The sequence below is a fragment of the Leptodactylus fuscus genome, chromosome 1 (genome assembly GCF_031893055.1).
Source record: "Leptodactylus fuscus isolate aLepFus1 chromosome 1, aLepFus1.hap2, whole genome shotgun sequence".
In the NCBI taxonomy this organism is placed as follows: Eukaryota; Metazoa; Chordata; class Amphibia; order Anura; family Leptodactylidae; genus Leptodactylus; species Leptodactylus fuscus.
The window spans coordinates 22286409-22308382 of record NC_134265.1 but is presented as its reverse complement, the minus strand read 5'-3'; the positions used below and the strand labels follow the sequence as shown (position 1 = coordinate 22308382).

The 21974-nt window shown below is 43.9% G+C and overlaps 1 protein-coding gene across 6 annotated transcripts in view; it reads right to left on the bottom strand.

Annotated features, from left to right (window-relative positions):
• DCC (DCC netrin 1 receptor) overlaps nt 1–21974 on the bottom strand; it is a 634243-nt gene that overhangs the window by 32953 nt on the left and 579316 nt on the right. For 5 of the 6 annotated variants that reach the window (XM_075267856.1, XM_075267865.1, XM_075267891.1 and 2 more), the window contains exons 21-22: nt 16485–16517; nt 12572–12631 (exon numbers count right to left, since the gene is read on the bottom strand). In XM_075267856.1, the coding sequence (XP_075123957.1) occupies nt 12572–12631; nt 16485–16517 (93 nt within the window). The remainder of the gene's footprint in view (nt 1–12571; nt 12632–16484; nt 16518–21974) is intronic. The other variant, XM_075267883.1, reaches the window with a different exon arrangement.

Genomic DNA, 21974 nt, shown 5'->3' with positions numbered 1-21974 from the left:
CTTTTCAAACAATATAATTTTGTCATACTCAGGACTTGTTTTCACTCTATGTCATCCAGGATTGGAAAGCATGGCTACTTCTCTTATAAAAGAACTCCATTTCCTCTTCATAAGAAATGACATTATGTCCATTGGTTACATGGTCATGAACCAGAAGACGTGATATCACTTCCTAAGAAGAGGAAGTGGAGTTCCTTCTGAAGGAAAGCAGACAACTTTCCTAATTATGGATAGAAAAACATGAGATGATGACCAGCTTTGCAAACAATATGATTTTGTCATACTTGGGACTTGTTTTCATTCTAGGTTATCCAGGTTTAGAAAACATGTGTGTGCCTGCCTTCCCCTTAGAAAGAACTCCCCGTCCTCTTCTCAGGAAGTGACATCATGTCCATTGGTTACATGGTCATGGACCAGAAGACCAGACGAGGAAGTGGAGCTCTTTCTGAAGGAAAGCAGCCATCTTTTCTAATTATGGATAGAAAAACATGAGATGATGACCAGCTTTGCAAACAATATGATTTTGTCATACTCAGGACTTGTTTTCCCTCTATGTTAACCATGTTTAGAAAACATGCCTTCTCCTTAAAAAGAACTCCACTTCCTGTTCTCAGGAAGTGACATCATCTCCATTGGTTACATGGCCAAGGACCATAAGATGTGATGTCACTTCCTGAGAAGAGGAAGTGGAGCTCTTCCTGAAGGAAAGCAGCCATGTTTTCTATAAATGGCTATCCCTTTAAGGGGTCATTTGTGAAATATTTTGTGAATGTCATAAATTTATGGTCAGGAAATATAAGTTTTATTTCCAGGAATGATAAATAGTTAGAAATGACTACAACTAAAAAAATGTACTAAATCTCCTCAAAGGGAATCTATGGGGTAAATCTTGTAGCATAGGTTACAAAGCCACCTGCAAGCTCAGCAGAACCTGCCCCGCGCACCGGGCCGAAAAGCTGCCGAGAGCTTTGAGACATCCAGAAATATTTTATGTATGGAAGATTTATTTAAAGACCTGGGTGTATACCGTCATGCGGCTGTGTGTACATTTATTCCATATTGATGGGAAAACTGTGCTCGGAGCAGATGTGAGTTATGGATAATATTCTCGAATATTAGCCGCAGACCCTGTGTGCGCCGCCCGCCTCGCTGCTTGTCATGTTAATTTATACATGTATTTAATGTTGACTTTCGCAGAGATGAGCGCGGGGGAGATATATTAAAAATCGCTAAAAACTGCAGCAAAATCACAGAGTTTATGTTTTACTGGGGAACGGTAAAAATTTGCCTAAACGTAAATGTGAGAGTGGTGGAATTGACTCTATGTGGAGAATTTATCATTTGTAAATAATCTGTAGAAGGTTACAGTGGGATAAAAGCACGCGGGCTAATAGATGCTTCCTCCGTGGCGATGGGGGCCAGCTCGAGTCGGCTCCATTTCACCTCCCTATAAATTGTGTAAATCTACAGCCTGGATGTGATCTAGTATTGCATCTCATCCCCTTAGAAATAATTAATTCTGAGTTGCAATACCGGATGTAGCCAGTTGGACGAATGTGGCGCTGTTTCTACAAAATAGCCCAACTCTAGGGCAGAGACATTGTCTATAGTTGGAACTTTTTGCTCGTATTTTGTGTCAAAATATTGGAATAACTTTGGCACACTGTGTAACATATAACATATTAACCCATGCCGCCTTCTTTGCTAAGTCATACCCCTTTTACTCTAAACCACACCCTCTGTGAAGAAAGGTGCAAAATATATATATCGAAAACACCTGAAAGGCTGAGCCACAATTTTTCCTCTATCGTTTTTCAGACCAAAACAAGGATAAGTAGGTCCTTTGGTTTTTCTCGGGTACAAGGGCCCAGTTACTACTGCTAGCACTAAGCCCATTAGGGCTACACCGGGGGCACCAATAAACAGGTATCTACTGTTTGTGGGGCACTTGGGCTGACAGATCTGGGCTCTGGTGTCTAAGGGGTCCAAAAGTCCAATATATCATACTTGACAGCATCTGGCATAGATGGTGCGTTCTAGGAGGCCATGTCCATGCCGTAGGGCACCCCATGGCATACCCCTTTTAGTGCATATCAGACCTTTTTTTAACCTTGGGGAAGGAGTTTGCTGGCCATGCCCTTTTTTTCGGGAAGGGACAGGCACATAAAGTTCCCATGTCACATGCATAATGAAGGAGAGCCCTTTGGATGCATTCCCTTGGGCCATGAACAGGAGTCAAGGAAGTCCCCCATCATTTTGGCATCCTCACCGACATTCCGGGAGAGTTGGCAAGTAAGTGATAGAGTAGGGGCCCCTTACAGATTTTGAACCGGGACCAAGGAACTTAAAGGTACACCTTTGACCACTAGGCCCCTATGCAACTATACCTGGGGTACTTGTATTTACTTGAAAAGGAGCGGAGCTGTAGTAGTGTATAGAGCAGCCGGGCAACTACACAGTTTACAGAGCCATCTGCTTATGTCTCCATAAATTGTGTTAATAACAGCTAACCCAGATGTCGGACCCCTCTGAACACAAACGATTGACCTATCCTAAGGATAGTCAGGTTCAGAAAACTCCAATAAGGTTCACAGCAAACTCTTCTGGTTCTTATATGAGAAGTTTTTGTCTTCCCATTTATATAAATCCACACTGTCATCTGTAGGGTATAAACCAGTAATTGCTGAATTTCTATCCACAGGTTGGCACCATCCCGACACTTTGATGGAAACCTCACACTGTCCTGTGAATACTAAAGCGCCGGCCGCCATTGTGTCATCTAAACATTGCTGCCCCTGAGGTTCCTCTTCTGTATGATCATTTGCATGACAAAAAACCTGCATAAATGGTTGACGCCATTGGCAAGGATTACGAGGACGGTATTCAAAGGCGGCCCTTATGGAAGCTCCTCGTTCATCTCATAGACTCCATTTTTTTTCAGTTTTTTTAAGCAGCTTAAACAATGAGATGAAGAATAAGGGGACAGATCACTAATGATCGGTTTCGGACAATCCCTTTGGGGGGGTCTCAGAAAATTCTTCTGGTTCTTATATTTGAGGGCATTGTCTTCTTATTTACAGATCATCAGTAGGGTATAAACCAGTAATTGTTGAATTTCTATCCACAGGTTGGCACCATCCCGAGGTTTTGATGGAAACCTCACACTGTCCTATGAATACCCAAAGGGTAAAGCGATGGCCACCATTGTGTCATCTGAACACTGATGTCCCAGAGGCTCCTCTTACATAGTGTTATTCGCATTACAAATATAGTATGTAAAAAGTTGTCACTATTGGCAAAAAATACGATAAAGGATGGATGGTATCCAGCATTGGCTCTCAAAGAACCTCCTTATTCATCTCATGGATTCCATTTTTTACTTCTTTTTATTCCAAACCTTGAGATGAAGGATAAGGGAATAAGTCACTAATAGGGTTGAGCCGATCTTGAGATTTCAAGATCAATTTTAAAATCCGATTTCCGATCATTTTCCAGCCGATCCCGATCGTGACATTTGCACGATCGCTGATCTGAATCTGATCTTTTCTGATCCCGATCACTCAACCCTAGTCAATGCTTCTCTATGGGAAAAGTCACTTTTAGGGTTCAGCCGATCTTGAGATAACCTCCGACCTCGATCCCATTGGAATTCCGATCCTGATCATGAAATTTACTCGATCGCCAATGGGAATCCGATCTTTTCCGATCCCGATTGCTCAACCCTACTCACTAATGGTCGGTCTTGGACAATCCCTTTGGGATTCACAGAAAACTCATAGATTCTATTTTTACTTCTTTTTATTCCAAACCTTGAGATGAAGAATAAGGGAATAAGTCACTAATAGGGTTGAGCCGATCTTGAGATTTCAGGATCGATTTACGAACATTTTCCAGCCGATCCCAATCGTGAAATTTGCACGATCATTGATCTGAATCTGATCTTTTCTGATCCCGATCACTCAAGCCTAGGGAAAAGTCACTTTTAGGGTTGAGCTGATCTTGAGATAACCTCCGACCTCGATCCCACTGGAATTCCGATCGTGATCGTGAAATTTACTCGATCGCCGATGGGAATCCGATCTTTTCCGATCCCGATCGCTCAACCCTAGTCACTAATGGTCAGTCTTGGACAATCCCTTTGAGATTCACAGAAAATTCTTCTGGTTCTTGTATGTGACGTTATTCTCTTCTTATTTACAGAAATCCACACTCTCTTCAGTAGAGGACACACCAATAATTGTTGAATTTCTATCCCAAGGTTGGCACCATCCCAAGGCTTTGATGGAAACCTCACACTGTCCTGTGAATGTCCAAAGAGTCACCATGGTGCCATCTAAACATTGCTGTCCCAGAGGTTCCTCTCACATAGACTGATTTGCATTGCTGAAACCTGTATAAATGGTGGACGCCATTGGCACAGGAAGCGTGAGAGAATTCGGGAATATTAAGCGTTGGCTCTTATGGAAGTTCCTCGTCATAAACTCCATTTTTTTCCTCTCCTTTTATGCCGAATATACATTTACACAGCGAGATGAAGAATAAAGAGAACTGATTTCATATGCTATCCTTTATCTTATCAAGAAGAAGAGAATCTCTTCAAACACGGCGACATCCTTCTGCTTTGCTGATACTTGAAAGCCTCATTGAAGCCCCAGACGGCTCCGCGCAAACTCCGGGCCCTTATTACTCGCATTTTAGAATCAGCCATTAAAATAACATTTTACCAAAATGACATTTGGCTGACTGGATGGGAATATCACAGACTGCAAATATGTATCTGCTCCGGAATCTGGGGAATTATTATGGAGGTGATTAAAAGGATGAGTTAGCAGCGCAGAGAAGATTGTTATTACGTATGACGTCATCGGCGGAACGAGCCCTGGAAACTTGGAAACGTGTGACTTGGATGTATATAATAAGGTGTATGCTTTATTAGACCTAATAGCCACAAACACGTCACCGATATATCACCAAGAATATTTGTTTTATCTAGAGATCTAGAAATCTTGTTTTCGAATACCTGACTGGAGAGTAAAGAGTTAATCCAGCCTTATCTATCGGTCAGAGTAGAGAGCAACTGCAACGAGCAACTACAGATCTAACAATCTAACCTCAAAAAGGTTGAATGGAAGGTCGACCGTCCTCCTAAAATTGGTAAGTTCGGCCGACATTCATCTAAGGTCAATCACCTCCTTAAAGGGGTTATCTATAAAGGTTTTAAATACCTGATTAGTAGGGGAGCCAACAGGCAATCAGCTTTAAGGAATGGCTTCCACCACTTCACCTATACACCATACAGGGCCATAAGCAGAAAGCTCTGTACACTGTATAGCGGTCGGGTGCCATCACTGCAACTGCGCACATTGAAGTTAGTGGAAGCCGAGCTGCAGTGTTGGTCTATGGGGTAGCAGTTGGCTCCCCATCGATCAGGATTTTATGGCATGTCCTGAGGATAGGTCATAAATAGCTTAAAGGGATTCTACCATTAAAGCAACTTTTTTTCTAATTACCACGTTAGGATAGCCTTAAGAAAGGCTATTCGTCTCCTACCTTTAGATGTGGTCTCCGTCGCGCCGTTCCTTAGAAATACCAGTACTTACCGGTATGCTAATGAGGTTTCGGCAGCAATGGGGGCGTCCTTCTTCTTCATCTGCCTCCTCCCCTTGTCTGTCGTCTTCTTTCTTCATCATGTCTGACGCCTGCGCAGTCGGCTCTGACAGCGAGACCCTGTTAGAGCCGACTGCGCATGATCAGTAAGGTTGGTATAGCCCTCCGACGCCTCGATGAGTTCACTCGCATGTCGGAGAGCTGTGCATATAGAGTAATCCTAAAAAACTCAAAATAACCAGATTTCTAGCCATAACTTTTTTATGCTTTTTGTTTTTTCCGTCCCCTTCTAGTATTCCATCACTACGATCCATGACTCGGGTTCTCTTCTGCATAATTGTGTCTTCTCTCGAGCTGTTCTATATCTGATATCTAGAGATCTTGGAGCCTCCACTGGGCGCCGGTAATGAATTTATTCAATCATGGAGTGAGTTCTGCCATGACTTGGTTGTTCCACATTTGGGATTGATGCCACATTCTTGGATGGCCCATCCGCTGATCTTTGGCGCTCCATTTGATCATGAAAATAGGAGGTATTTGGCAGGCAGCAGATTGCCAGCCATGGCGGTCACATGTCATTTTTCTATTGCCATCTCTATGGATGGCTGCCACGTCGTACACAACAAGCCTATACTTAATTAATATCTTATTTCCCCACAGACAATTTTGGAGAAAATGAAGTATCCTGCTGCATATTAATTTTCAGCTTGGCTAAGCATGCAGAGCGCGGAGTCGCCCGATCCCCCTCCTCCTAATTATAAAATACATTTGTCTTTATCATTACATTCTTTCAATGTATTATTTAAGGTCTAATAGGCGGCACGCCGGCGTCAGGGTAAATAGGAGGAAGCCGATATCTATCTCCTATCCTATATAGGGGCTTAAAGGGAAAGGAGCCATGTTTCTGAAAGTAAAGTGACTTAAAGGGGCTTCTTCACCATATGAAATGGTGCCCAGACTCTTCTGTCCATGTGACAGACTATATGGACCAGCGGTGTAAGGGAACTCCAGTTTACTGTACATAGAAGGTCTATAGTCATGGACTATATAGATACTTATATGTATAAGAGCTCATGTCTACTTATCTAGTAAAATAACCAAAGGTTGAGCAGAAATTATTTGGTATATTTCATTCTGTTTCCCTGTTTCATTGCAGTGGCCATCTTTTAGAAGAGAGAAGATTATAGATAGATAGATAGATAGATAGATAGATAGATAGATAGATAGATATGAGATAGATAGATAGATAGATAGATATGAGATAGATAGATAGATAGATAGATAGATAAATAGATAGATAGATATGAGATAGATAGATAGATAGATAGATATGAGATAGATAGATAGATAGATAGATAGGAGATAGGTAGATAGATAGATAGATAGATAGATAGGAGATAGATAGGCGATGGATAGATAGATAGATAGATAGATAGATAGATAGATAGATAGATAGATAGGAGATAGGTAGATAGATGGATAGATAGATAGATAGATAGGAGATAGATAGATAGATAGATAAAAGATAGATAGAGAGATAGAGAGAGAGATAGATAGATAGATAGATAGGTAGATAGATATATTATAGATAAATAGATAGATGTGAAAGATGATTGATAGATAGATAGATAGATAGATAGATAGATAGATATGAGATAGATAGATAGATAGATAGATAGATAGGAGATAGATAGATAGATAGATAGATAGATAGATAGATAGATAGACAATTCAGTCTGCCAGCAACTTGTATAGATGGAAAATGTCCTTTTATTGGAAAAGCCGTACACCATATACATCCTCACAGGAACCTTTCTCAAGATAGATAGATAGATAGATAGGAGATAGATAGATAGATAGATAGATAGATAGATAGATAGGAGATAGATAGATAGATAGATAGATAGATAGCAGATAGATAGATAGATAGATAGATAGGAGATAGATAGATAGATAGATAGATAGATAGATAGGAGATAGATAGATAGATAGATAGATAGATAGATAGATAGGAGATAGATAGATAGATAGATAGAAGATAGATAGATAGATAGATAGATAGATAGGAGATAGATATGAGGTAGGTAGATGGATAGTTAGACAACAACATATCTATCAGCTCCACACATAAAGTTGATCTAATACCAGTACTACACACTGTATACACTATATACACTTACAATAAGGTGTGCTCACAAGCTTTGAGTATCAGACTTTCCATGACGCCCCCTTCAGCAGGAGAAGCTGACGTTCCATATGTTACTGCAAGTTCTGAGCCTGACTCTAATGCCGCATAATCTTCGATAATCCAGTATTAATATTTAGTTATTAACAATCCTATACTTGAGATTTTTGTAAATCTCATTGACCTTCTCCCGATCAGAAAGTGTCGGCGCTGCTGAATTACGGGAAGACGGATATCTGACTATATTATGGACTCTTCACTAATGAAACCTCGCCGACCTCCGATACATTGTAATAAGGAAAGCAAACTGGGGATGTTCTCGCAATCCCAGGTTAATTTGCCGTAATTTGCATTTAATTAAGGCAAGCTTCTGTACTATTGTGTTAGCGGTGTACGTTATTGAGCGGCGGCATACCATAAAGTGATTAATCACCTACACATATTGTGTCACACAAAGATGGCAGGATGGCGCCTGCAGAGGGGTAAAGACAATTAGACTGTAACTTATTTCCTACCAAATGAAATATCTCATCAGAATTTTCATATCACGTAATTCCATAAACGAGGAAACAAGAGTCATCCTTAAAGGAACAGTACACCTAAACTAGAGTATGACTGTTTGCGTCACATCGGTATTTCGTGGACAACCCTTAATCTATCGGGAATTTGGAACCATTTAGAATGTCTTTCTATTAAAGGCATTAAAGGATTACAAAAACTCTGCAGATTTCTTCCAAAAACAGCTCCCCCCTGTCCATGGGTGGTATCTGGTATTACAACTCACCTCTGTAAAATATAAAAAACAAACAAAAAAAAAAAAACTTTGCAAGTCTTCAGTAGGTGATACCTTTTTTAATGGCTAACTCATAATGATGACAGAATATGACGTTTCAAAGCTTTCCTCTGAGCTTCTATTCTGTCATCATTATGAGTTAGCCATTAAAAAAGGTATCACCTACTGAAGACTTGCAAAGTTTTTTTTTTTTTTTTTTTTGTTTTTTATATTTTATAACCACTGGCTAACACGGTACCAAAACAAACATTTTCCTTCAACTCACCTCTGGTGAAGCCAATGAGGCTGATCTGCAATACCAAACACAACCTGTGGACAGATGTGGCGCTATATTTATAAGGTCTGCCTCTGTACCCATGATCTTAGGACAAATTTTTGTATTTAGTAGAGTCTAAGTTGTGCATGACAAGGAGAGATGAAGAAACCGCCAAGGAAATAATTCATTTTCTGCAATTAACTTCTTCATTTCTCTTCCTAATTTCTGGCCTTCTCCTTTCCTCCTATAACCTATTGCACACGGCTGCGCACACTAATATCTACAATACACTCCGTAATTGGCCATAAAATATCGCTGGCTTAATATGTCCCTGCCATACCCCAACAACGCCACATCGCAAAGTCACACTTTATTACTATTAATATTCGTATGTAAAGGGCAGCCCTCTATTATGGGGAGAGCGGGGCCATTCCGGGGCTAATGGTATAAATTCTGAAGGTCAGTGACTCAGATTCATCTCTATGGGGTCTGGATACTGCATGGTACTGAAATTGACTATGCGGTACAAGTATACCGATAAACAATAGACTACGGAGCAACTCTTGGCATTGGCTTGGCCTCCATTGTTTTTGGTGGACTACCAGTAATCTTCTGTTGTTAATACCATAATGCAATGGGATATTCGTGGAAATAAGGATAATACATTGACTTTGACCCAGGGCCTGGCTTTAGGTATACCATTGTCTATTGGGTGTTGGTTCACAGGCCGGTATATCTTGGTCTGGCTTCAGTAACCTGGCCAGCTTTACTTGAGGAACCAATGGATCCTAGAAGCTGAACTCCCAACCATCATGAATTTATCCCTTATCCTGTCAAAAAAACTTGGAACAGCCCCTTTAAGAACTCTCGTGGAACCAATTTAATGCAATATTGTGCTAAGCCAGCGGTTCTCAACCTGTGGGTCGTGACCCCGGCGGGGTTCGAACGACCAAAACACAAGGGTCGCCTGAAGCATACCTCCCAACCGTCCCGGTCGGTGGGAGGTATGTCCCGGTTTCAAGCTATCGGCGCCCGGAGGACACCGATGAGTTGAACACACAGGCGATTAAAGCAGGAGCTGTCACAGTCAGCTCCTGCTTTAACGCTGTGCTGCGGCTTCTGCATGTGTAGCCGCGATGTGATGACGTCACATCGCGCCTACAACTATATAAGTGAGCGAGACTGCGGAGAGAGTGGCGGGGGAGCGTTGGAAGGTGAGTATAAGAGGGGTTTTTTGTTTTAAACATTAAGGTGGAACATAATGAAGGGGCAGATGAAGGGGGGGATGGCATGACACTGGGGGCAGAGATGGGGGGACATGAAACTGGGGGCAGAGATGGAGGGACAAGAAGCTCTGGGCAGAGATGGGGGAACATGAAACTGGGGAACAGATGGGGACATGAAACTGGGGGAAGAGATGGGGGACATGAAACTGTAGGCAGATGAAGGGGGGGTACGGCATGACACTGGGGGAAGAGATGGGGGGACATGAAACTGGTTCCAGAGATGGAGGGGGGGACATGAAACTGGGGGCAGATGAAGGGGTTATATGAAACTGGGGGAGAGATGGTGGGGGGACATATAATGTACGGGTGACTGTAGGAGGATTATACTGTGTGGGAGCACATGAAAAATGAATGAGAATGGGCGGAGTCGATATAAAAGTGGTAGGAGCTAAATTCGCATATTTTGTCCCTCTTTCTAATCTTCAAAAGTTGGGAGGTATGCCTAAAGACATCAGAAAATACATATTTCCGATCAGTGGCGTAACTAGGAATGGCGGGGCCCCGTGGCGAACTTTTGACATGGGGCCCCCCCGACACCGAAGATCTCAACCGAGTCCCTCCTACGCATTCCTGCGCGCTCTATTATGTCCCATAGTGGCCCCTGCACACAGTATTATGTCCCTTAGTGGCCCCTGCACACAGTATTATGCCCAATAGTGGCCCCCTGCACACAGTATTATGTCCCTTAGTGGCCCCTGCACACAGTATTATGCCCCATAGTGGCCCCTGTACACAGTATTATGCCCAATAGTGGCCCCCTGCACACAGTATTATGCCCCATAGTGGCCCCTGTACACAGTATTATGTCCCTTAGTGGCCCCTGCACACAGTATTGTGTCCCCATAGTGGCCCCTGCACACAGTATTATGTCCCTTAGTGGCCCCTGCACACAGTATTATCCCCCATAGTGGCCCCTGCACACAGTATTATGTCCCTTAGTGGCCCCTGCACACAGTATTATGCCCCATAGTGGCCCCTGCACACAGTATTATGTCCCTTAGTGGCCCCTGCACACAGTATTATGCCCCATAGTGGCCCCTGCACACAGTATTATGCCCCATAGTGGCCCCTGCACACAGTATTATGTCCCTTAGTGACCCCTACAGGACTAAATACTGTCACCGCTGACCGCTATACCAGGACAAATTGTGGATAAAAAAAAATCTGGTCCTGTGCATTACAATTTAGTAACTCCATGTGCCTCATATTAATAGCAGTTAACCCCATCATGTCACTCAAATTAACCCCTGTGTGCCTCACCATAAGAGTTACTGATATGTGAGAGACATGGAGGTAATAATAAAGTATCTTCATTACTATTACCCCCATATGTCTCACATATCAGTAACTCTTATGGTGAGGCAAACAGGGGTTAATGTGAGGGAGATGATGGGGTTAACTGCTATTACTATGAGGCACATGGAGTTACTAAAACACAAGTAATCCCCCCAAATGCCTGATAGTAATAAGTATAGTAACCCCAGTACGTACCTGTGTAGCTTCAGTTTCATTTTCCTAGAGCAGCTTCTTCCTCTTCTCTTCTGTGCTGGACGGCAGGGATAAGCCCCGCCTCCTCCTCTCATTGGTGGGCAGAGGACAGCAGAGAAAGGGAGGGGGGAGAGAGGGGGAGCGTCCTGCAGCGCTGACAGGAGCCAGACCTGCAGCTCCTGTGTCTCAGCCGTTGCTGCAGCTTCGGGGCCCCCTGTTGGTGGAAAGTATTCCACCAACAGGGGGCCCCGATCATTATACTCGGGGGTCCGAAAAGACCTCCGAGAATAATGATAGCAGTGGTAGCAGCTGTCACCGGGCCCCTAATGTCCCGGGCCCTGTGGCAGCTGCTACCGATGCTATGGTGGTAGTTACGCCACTGTTTCTGATGGCTTTAGCCACTCAGAAGCCAGGCTACTGTCTGCAGCAGCACTATTCAGCTGGAACGCACGCTGTTATGGACGCACATTCCAAACTGAATTGGGTCACCGCAACATGATGAACTGTATTACGGGGTCACGGCATTAGAAAGGTTGAGAACCACTGTGCTAGGCTAACAAAACCCTTGACAGGTTGCAACACGACACAACTATTGGATGACTGCACATAGACACATATAGGGTAGACATCTTGTGATAGAATATTGAGAAATAATGTTGTTTTGAAAAGCTGGTTATTGCATGACACACATATCTGAGTACACTGAGACAAATATTTTTATGTAGCTATTGTTCAAGTTTGTCACTTCTGACCAAACATGGTAAGAATATGAGACTAACGTGGATAGATACCATTTCCACTACGCGTGGAGTGGCCCATGGTGATCTTGGACAAGACGTTGAGTTGAGATTGGTGATGCCTGTAGCCCACAGGGCCCGAGTGACCTGGAGCCAACCCATTCCCTTTTGCGTAAGAAAAACACTAGGAATAAACACAGTATATTCAGAAGTACGTACCATTGAGACTACTCCTATCGATCAAATTGGTGTCCACTGGCCAGTACATCCCATGTTGACCTAAGAAAATAGAAAAAAAATATTGGACCGTTTAGAAACACCAACTATACAGATATTAGCTTTCAGCTAGTTCTTATATACTACAGATGTCACAGTCACCACTTTGTCTCCTGGTCTACCCTTCCTTCCCGGAACATTCTGTAGATTAACTTGTAACAACATGTAGAGAAGACAAATCTCATCTGGTGGTGGCAAATCATCCCTGAACACAAAGCTATCAGATGTGTGAAAATCCTACAGCCCGATCCTTCTCTCCCCCAACATCTGCTGCTGGGGAAGAATCAGGAGGTCCCCATGCACATTAGATGGTTGGCCGGTCCTTCCAAATCAGCTGACATTGTCTAGATCTGGAATTAATGTACATGGTCTTATTAAAGATGCAAAACAAGAGGGGAATATGCAGGAATCAGGTCTTACGTTATGGACTATCTATCTACTGTCATGGAGGCCTCGTGGTGATCACATAGGAAGATAGGCTTTGAAGAAACATTACTTATTCATGGAAGTCTAAGTTGCTTCTCCTGTATCTTCAGATCAATTAAACAGCTCTTTAGAAACTTTTGATAAGATTCCGAGCTTTTAAGATAGCGGCAGGAAAAATACCATATATCGAATAGTCAAAAACTCCCGGTGTACATGACCGGCTCATGTGACCCCCGCCGTAGGGAGACACCGACTAAACCATCTTTGTTTAAAGAAACCTACAGCTCGTGTGATGTTCCTTTCAATCCCTCAATGTTCCAGGCTTGCTGTTTAATAGACCATGTCCTGACGGCTGTCTCGTCTCGAGATACATACATAAATATGTGACATGTTAGTGCCTAACTCTGGGATCTCGGAAGCTGCCAATCTTTTGTCGAAGAAGAAAAGGAATATTTTTGCTCATTGTAATTAGTGTCACCGAGAGAACCCGACTCCCCCCTCCTTCTATAATCCATATCGTTGGCTCGCTCTTGTTTGACAATCTCTGATGGACCAGAGAGATCATGTAACACATGACAGACGCAATACAAATTCCTATCACATCTCATCTGCCCGGCCCACTTGATGGCTTCCATTTGACATTTCTTTGGCTATAGAAAAATTGCCTTTATTATATGAAATTGTGACAGTCAGTCTCATCTACACTGAGTGCCTAAGTCTAAATTTACTTGTCATAGGGAATAAGGCTGCTGTCATGTCCTATTATAGATATATGGGAACGTGACTCTTAGAGAAGGCTTGGTTTGTTAAGATGCGTGTGCCGGTGTTGGCTCACACCAAAGCTTCTATAGAATCTACTAGTGGTTGCGTTAAGCCAAGTACATACTTTCATATCCATAGACATTAGATTATCGTTGGCGGCCAATTTCTGTAGGACCTGCATACCATCTAATGTAGGAGCCTCTTGACATTTGGGAAGAGAAGTGGGATCCTCTTGAAGTTGGGCAAGAGCAAAAAATTTCATAAGCCCAATCCTATTATCGCTTGGGAGATAAACCACCACCAAAGGGATATGGAAATGGCTCTCTTTCCTTACCCTATTGCCAACAAACATGGGTAAGGAAGGATTGGGCAGAAAAGATGGTGGCGAAAGGAGTGTTCGATCTAGTGCTATTCAACTAAGATGTCCACCTGTCATGGATGGTTCCATGTTATTGACCTATTGAAATTTTTCATTACCCCTTTATAGATAACCCATTTTTATATACAATATTAGAGAATTTTGAGTATGGGTAAAATATAGCTTCCCAGTGCATTCCCAGCAAGTCTCTACTCTACTCTACTCTACTCTACTCTACTCTACTCTACTATAGTCTCTACTCTACTCATATATCTTGGTCTCCTAAAGCATATAATTACCTTTGAAGAGCATAGCTGGTGAGACCCAGAGTCCCATATCCCTGCCTCGCTTGCAGATCCTCAACTCTTGGTCTTGACCAACTCTACTCTACTCAATGGACCGGCAGCTGGAGTAGAGCAGAGTCGGTGACATCAAATAGAGCTGGAACACCAGCAGGGGAAGCAATGGTTCCAGCCTTCTTGCACCCCTCTACCCTCTGCAAATATACTCTTTGGAGGTTATATATTAATAGTAAAGATTATACAGTGCAGGGAACCTACTGGGAAGCTTTATTTCTTCATACATAACCCCTTTAATAGAGTGTGGTTGGATCCTCGGTTTAGGATCCTCACCACTCGATCACAATGGAGAGTGGCTGCATAACTAGGCCTGACGAAGAGGCCTAAGGAGCCTCGAAAACTTGAGATGTGTTATCAATTTAGTTAGCCATTAACAAAGGTATCAACTAGAGATGAGTGAGTAGTGTTCGATCGAGTAGGTGTTCGATCGAATACTATGGTAATCGAGATACTCGTACTCGATCGAACACTACTAGCTGTTCGAAGTTTAAGGTTCGATGCAGAACCAGCGTTGATTGGCAGAATGCTATACATTCTGCCACTCAATGCTGGTTCTTCTCTTACCTTTAGAAGTCTTCTCCGTGCAGCGTCCCCGCGGCGTTTTCCGGCTGGAATTCACTCTGCCTAGGCATCCGGCCTAGGCAGAGCCGACTGCGCATGCACGGGCATGCCCTCGCATGCGCAGTCAGCTCTGCTCAGGCGCCGGGCTGGGCAGAGCCGACCGCGCATGCGCAGTCAGCTCTGCCTAGGCCCCGATGCCTAGGCAGAGTGAATTCCAGCCGGAAGACGCCGCGTGGGCGCTGCGCCGGGAGAAGACTTCAAGGGGAATCCAGCCCGACCGTCACTCGTGGACTTGGTAAGTATAATGTTATCGATTTTGCCTACCCCTGAAACGAGCATTTCCCCCCCATAGACTATAATGGGGTTCGAAATCAGTGTGTGGCTGTTCGAATCGGATTTCGAACCTCGGACATTTTAGTGTTCGCTCATCTCTAGTATCAACTACTGAAGACTCTCAATTTTTTATATTTCATATCCACTGGCTAACGCGGTACAAAGATATTTTTCCTGATTGAACCAGGCACGGTGCAATACTTCATCTATCCAGTGGAGGAGCTGCAGAGAAATTGAACCTTTGCTAGGCACGGTGCAAGGCTTCCTCTATCCCGTGGTGGAACTGCATGTCAATTGAACACTTGCAGCCAAATTTCTGACAAATTTATCATAAATTACACCAGAAACCGGCATAAATTCTGCTTTTTGTCACGTTCCGAGGAGACAGCCCCAATTGTCTCTAAATACAGCTCTCATTGTTTTGTTTAATTCCGAGATGTTGCGGTAATTTACAATGATTGGACATTTGGAGCGTCGCTGTCTGGATCATCTAGTTAGAGGCAGACATGAATACTATACTTAACCAAAAAAATAACAATCATCCTCCCATCCCCCCCCCAAAAAAGTTAAGTATAACCTATGTTTGTTCTCCCCCTCCCCTCCCCGGCCCTGTCTAGAGGAAGGCGATGATTTACAATTATTCCAAATGAAAATCTGCAAAATGTGTTCTCCGGCCAATGAAAAGGAGGCAAGAGCCGCCTGGAAATTATGCCGAGCTTAATTATACTTAATGTGAATTATTCAGAAGCGCGGGGAGAGAGACGAAAATTTATTTCATACAAAGAAGCTTGACATTTTAATTGGTCCTTCAGAAAAGAGACAAAACAATTTCCTCTCAAGAAAATTTACATCGCTCCCATCAAAGCCGCGGCGGCGCTGGCCTCATCCTAGCAGAACTTCATTAACAAGATTAATTAGCACGTTGCCTCGTCAGGTGTGGTACAGTCCAGGTGAAGAGCGAAACGCGCCGTGGGTGCGAGCGCTGACATCATCCTGCGAGCACACCATTGATTTTGTAAAGGGGTGGGGGGGGATTGACAGAATGAGGCCACTGTACCTTGGTCATTAGCCATTTTGTCAGGGTGTTCCACTACAAAGGAAAGAGAGAGACGTTATCGTTACAATATGACAGCTTCCCGTAAGACGGTTGACATATCAAATCAGCAATTTTCGTTAGCAGACTTTGTAGCAGGAGCCAGGCTTAATGTGCGTTTCGACAGGATGAAACGCTACGTTTTGTAATACTTAGGGTGAAAGGCTTGGCCATGGAGGAAAAGCAGCATTGGGAGATTTAAATTTTTTTTTTTTTTTAAATGTCATCATAAAAAAGCAAAAATTATCCCGAAAAGGGTAAATGTTGAGATATTCTACATGACTGTCAGCTCGGAAGATGCTACAAGGAGGCCTGGGAAGAAGCCGGAGCTGATCAGGTTACAGATGAGGAGAGAAAATGGAATGTGGTCACAAAAATATATAAGATACAAGATATAAGATATGATATCATAGTATACAATATATACATAAGATACAAGAACATGCAAATATACAATGGTACAAGCTTCAATATGATACATTATATAAAATACAATAACATAATACATGATATAATCAGAATCAGATACAGGATATTGAAAAGATCCATATAACATACAATAAGATATTCTTTATCATCACTCTCTCCTATCTATCTATCTATCTATCTATCTATCTATCTATCTATCTATCTATCTATCTATCTCCTATCTATCTATCTATCTATCTATCTCCTATCTATCTATCTATCTATCTATCTATCTATCTATCTATCTATCATCAATCTCACCATCCATCACATATATCTCTTTACATATCTGTCTCATATTTATCTTTCTCATATCTATCTGTCTTTCTATCGATCTATTTATCTATCCATCCATCTATCTCATCTATCTAATGTCTATGTAGCTATTCTATCTATCTATCTATCTATCTATCTATCTATCTATCTATCTATCTATCTATTTATCTCCTATCTATCTATCTATCTATCTATCTATCTATCTCCTATCTATCTATCTATTATCTATCTAACTATCTATCTATCTATCTATCTATCTATTTCCTATCTATCTATCTATCTATCTATCTATCTCCGATCTATCTATCTATCTATCTATCTATCTATCTATCTATCTATCTCCTATCTATCTATCTATCTATCTATCTATCTATCTATCTATCTATGATCATTCTCATCTATTGAGATGATTTTGTGATACTCTGTCATGAGATGTCTACCCTACACTTGCCTGTGTGGCCACCTAGTGGTTGTGCTGTGAATTGCAAAAGCTTTTGCTAGCATATGAATCCAGTTAATGAGAGCTTGATTACTACACTAGACCCACTAGTATATACAGTGCATAGTGTCCTTCCCCTCGTATCTTTCAGTCTTTGTGGTACCTTTAATGTATAGTTGCTTTAGGACCTCTCAGACAAGGTTCTCCTACAAATCAGTTTTATCCTGACAGATGCTTTTTACCAAAGACTTCTCCAAACATGAGAGATTAAGTGAATATTCCTCAGCTTCACATGAAATGTTGTGTTACCGGTGTATATAATGGTGCATAAGATCAAAGGCGGGGGGACATATACATTACAGGACCTTCACCCCCCGAGCTCTTTATACTAGTCGTATAGAATTCCCAGCTATGCCGAGGATGACTTCTGAGAGTGAAGGAGATGAAGGGGCTGCATAATGAGGGGCAGAAAGTTTCTCGCCCTTCATCTTTACTCGGATATTACTGATCGCAAGGGGGGGGGGGGGGATTTATTCTCACCACCCAACTCTAAGCTTGGAGAGTGGCGCATTATAGGATTAACACATGGCGTGCCAGTAACATACAATGACATGCTAAGAGAACATTAGACTCATTGCGTTTTGTCTTTATTATATTAAAGGGGTATTCCAGGAGATGCATATTGATAACCTATACTTAGACCTAGAACCCCCACGATCAGATGGTTGAAGAGATTGGGTGAGTGCGGTGACCTCTGCACTGAATACCAAGCACAATGCTATACTGTATACCATAGTGGCTGTGCTGGGTATACAGGTGTGACCAGTGAATGAGATGTCATTGATGACCTCCCCCCCTCCCCCTATTTCTGTCAACTGTAGGGTGACTCTCCTGGGCCCTAAGACAAAATCTGTAACCCAAATATGGGATAGAGGGACCTTTTATACCCTGGAATATTCTGCACCACTTGACATTGGATCCAATATAAAGCCCGGAGCTGGGTTCAAACTTCTAGGCCTCAGGCCTTGGGCCTCACCAACTGTGCATGCCCACCAGTCACAAGGTCATTTGATGTCCGACGTCATTGAAGAAGGCCGACAGCGTCGGAGCCGGGGGACAGGTAAGCAACAGTGGTTTTTTAGTATAATAAATGTTTATGGGTGTCCACAGTGGAGCATAATACTGTGTGCAGGGGCCACTATGGGGGATAATACTGTGTGCAGGGGCCACTATGAGGGATAATACTGTGTGCAGGGACCACTAAGGGACATAATAGTGTGTGCAGGGGTCACTATGGGGGATAATACTGTGTCCAGGGGCCACTATGGGGCATAATACTGTGTGCAGGGACCACTATGGGGGATAATACTGTGTGCAGAGGCCACTATGGGACATAATACTGTGTGTAGGGGCCACTATGGGGGATAATACTGTGTGCAGGGGTCAATATGGGGGATAATACTGTGTCCAGGGGCCACTATGGGGGATAATACTGTGTGCAGAGACCACTATGGGGGATAATACTGTGTGCAGAGGCCACTATGGGACATAATACTGTGTGTAGGGGCCACTATGGGGGATAATACTGTGTGCAGGGGTCAATATGGGGGATAATACTGTGTGCAGGGGACACTATGGGGGATAATACTGTGTGCAGGGGCCAATATGGGGGATAATACTGTGTGCAGGGGACACTATGGGGGATAATACTGTGTGCAGGGGCCACTATGGGGCATAATACTGTGTGCAGGGGCCACTATGGGACATAATACTGTGTACTGGGGCCAGTATAGGGACATAATACTGTGTGCAGGGGCCACTATGGGGCATAATACTGTGTGTAGGGGCCACTATGGGGGATAATACTGTGTGCAGGGGCCACTATGAGGGATAATACTGTGTGCAGGGACCACTAAGGGACATAATAGTGTGTGCAGGGGTCACTATGTGGGATAATACTGTGTCCAGGGGCCACTATGGGGCATAATACTGTGTGCAGGGGCCACTATGGGGGATAATACTGTGTGCAGGGACCACTATGGGGGATAATACTGTGTGCAGGGGCCACTATGAGGGATAATACTGTGTGCAGGGACCACTAAGGAACATAATAGTGTGTGCAGGGGTCACTATGGGGGATAATACTGTGTCCAGGGGCCACTATGGGGCATAATACTGTGTGCAGGGACCACTATGGGGGATAATACTGTGTGCAGGGGTCAATATGGGGGATAATACTGTGTCCAGGGGCCACTATGGGGGATAATACTGTGTGCAGGGGTCAATATGGGGGATAATACTGTGTCCAGGGGCCACTATGGGGGATAATACTGTGTGCAGGGACCACTATGGGGGATAATACTGTGTGCAGAGGCCACTATGGGACATAATACTGTGTGTAGGGGCCACTATGGGGGATAATACTGTGTGCAGGGGTCAATATGGGGGATAATACTGTGTGCAGGGGACACTATGGGGGATAATACTGTGTGCAGGGGCCACTATGGGGCATAATACTGTGTGCAGGGGCCACTATGGGACATAATACTGTGTACTGGGGCCAGTATAGGGACATAATACTGTGTGCAGGGGCCACTATGGGGCATAATACTGTGTGCAGGGGCCACTATGGGACATAATACTGTGTACTGGGGCCAGTATAGGGACATAATACTGTGTGCAGGGGCCACTATGGGACATAATACTGTGTACTGGGGCCAGTATAGGGACATAATACTGTGTGCAGGGGCCACTATGGGGGATAATACTGTGTGCAGGGGACACTATGGGGCATAATACTGTGTGTAGGGGCCACTATGGGGCATAATACTGTGTGCAGGGGCCACTATGGGGCATAATACTGTGTGCAGGGGCCACTATGGGGGATAATACTGTGTACAGGGGCCAATATGGGGGATAATACTGTGTGGAGGGGCCACTATGGGACATAATACTGTGTGCAGGGGCCACTATGGGGGATAATACTGTGTGCAGGGGACACTATGGGGCATAATACTGTGTGTAGGGGCCACTATGGGGCATAATACTGTGTGCAGGGGCCACTATGGGGCATAATACTGTGTGCAGGGGCCACTATGGGGGATAATACTGTGTGCAGGGGCCAATATGGGGGATAATACTGTGTGGAGGGGCCACTATGGGGCATAATACTGTGTGCAGGGGCCACTATGGGACATAATACTGTGTACTGGGGCCAGTATAGGGACATAATACTGTGTGCAGGGGCCACTATGGGGCATAATACTGTGTGTAGGGGCCACTATGGGGGATAATACTGTGTGCAGGGGCCACTATGAGGGATAATACTGTGTGCAGGGACCACTAAGGGACATAATAGTGTGTGCAGGGGTCACTATGTGGGATAATACTGTGTCCAGGGGCCACTATGGGGCATAATACTGTGTGCAGGGGCCACTATGGGGGATAATACTGTGTGCAGGGACCACTATGGGGGATAATACTGTGTGCAGGGGCCACTATGAGGGATAATACTGTGTGCAGGGGCCAATATGGGGGATAATACTGTGTGGAGGGGCCACTATGGGACATAATACTGTGTGCAGGGGCCACTATGGGGGATAATACTGTGTGCAGGGGACACTATGGGGCATAATACTGTGTGCAGGGACCACTATGGGGGATAATACTGTGTGCAGGGGTCAATATGGGGGATAATACTGTGTCCAGGGGCCACTATGGGGGATAATACTGTGTGCAGGGGTCAATATGGGGGATAATACTGTGTCCAGGGGCCACTATGGGGGATAATACTGTGTGCAGGGACCACTATGGGGGATAATACTGTGTGCAGAGGCCACTATGGGACATAATACTGTGTGTAGGGGCCACTATGGGGGATAATACTGTGTGCAGGGGTCAATATGGGGGATAATACTGTGTGCAGGGGACACTATGGGGGATAATACTGTGTGCAGGGGCCACTATGGGGCATAATACTGTGTGCAGGGGCCACTATGGGACATAATACTGTGTACTGGGGCCAGTATAGGGACATAATACTGTGTGCAGGGGCCACTATGGGGCATAATACTGTGTGCAGGGGCCACTATGGGACATAATACTGTGTACTGGGGCCAGTATAGGGACATAATACTGTGTGCAGGGGCCACTATGGGACATAATACTGTGTACTGGGGCCAGTATAGGGACTTAATACTGTGTGCAGGGGCCACTATGGGGGATAATACTGTGTGCAGGGGACACTATGGGGCATAATACTGTGTGTAGGG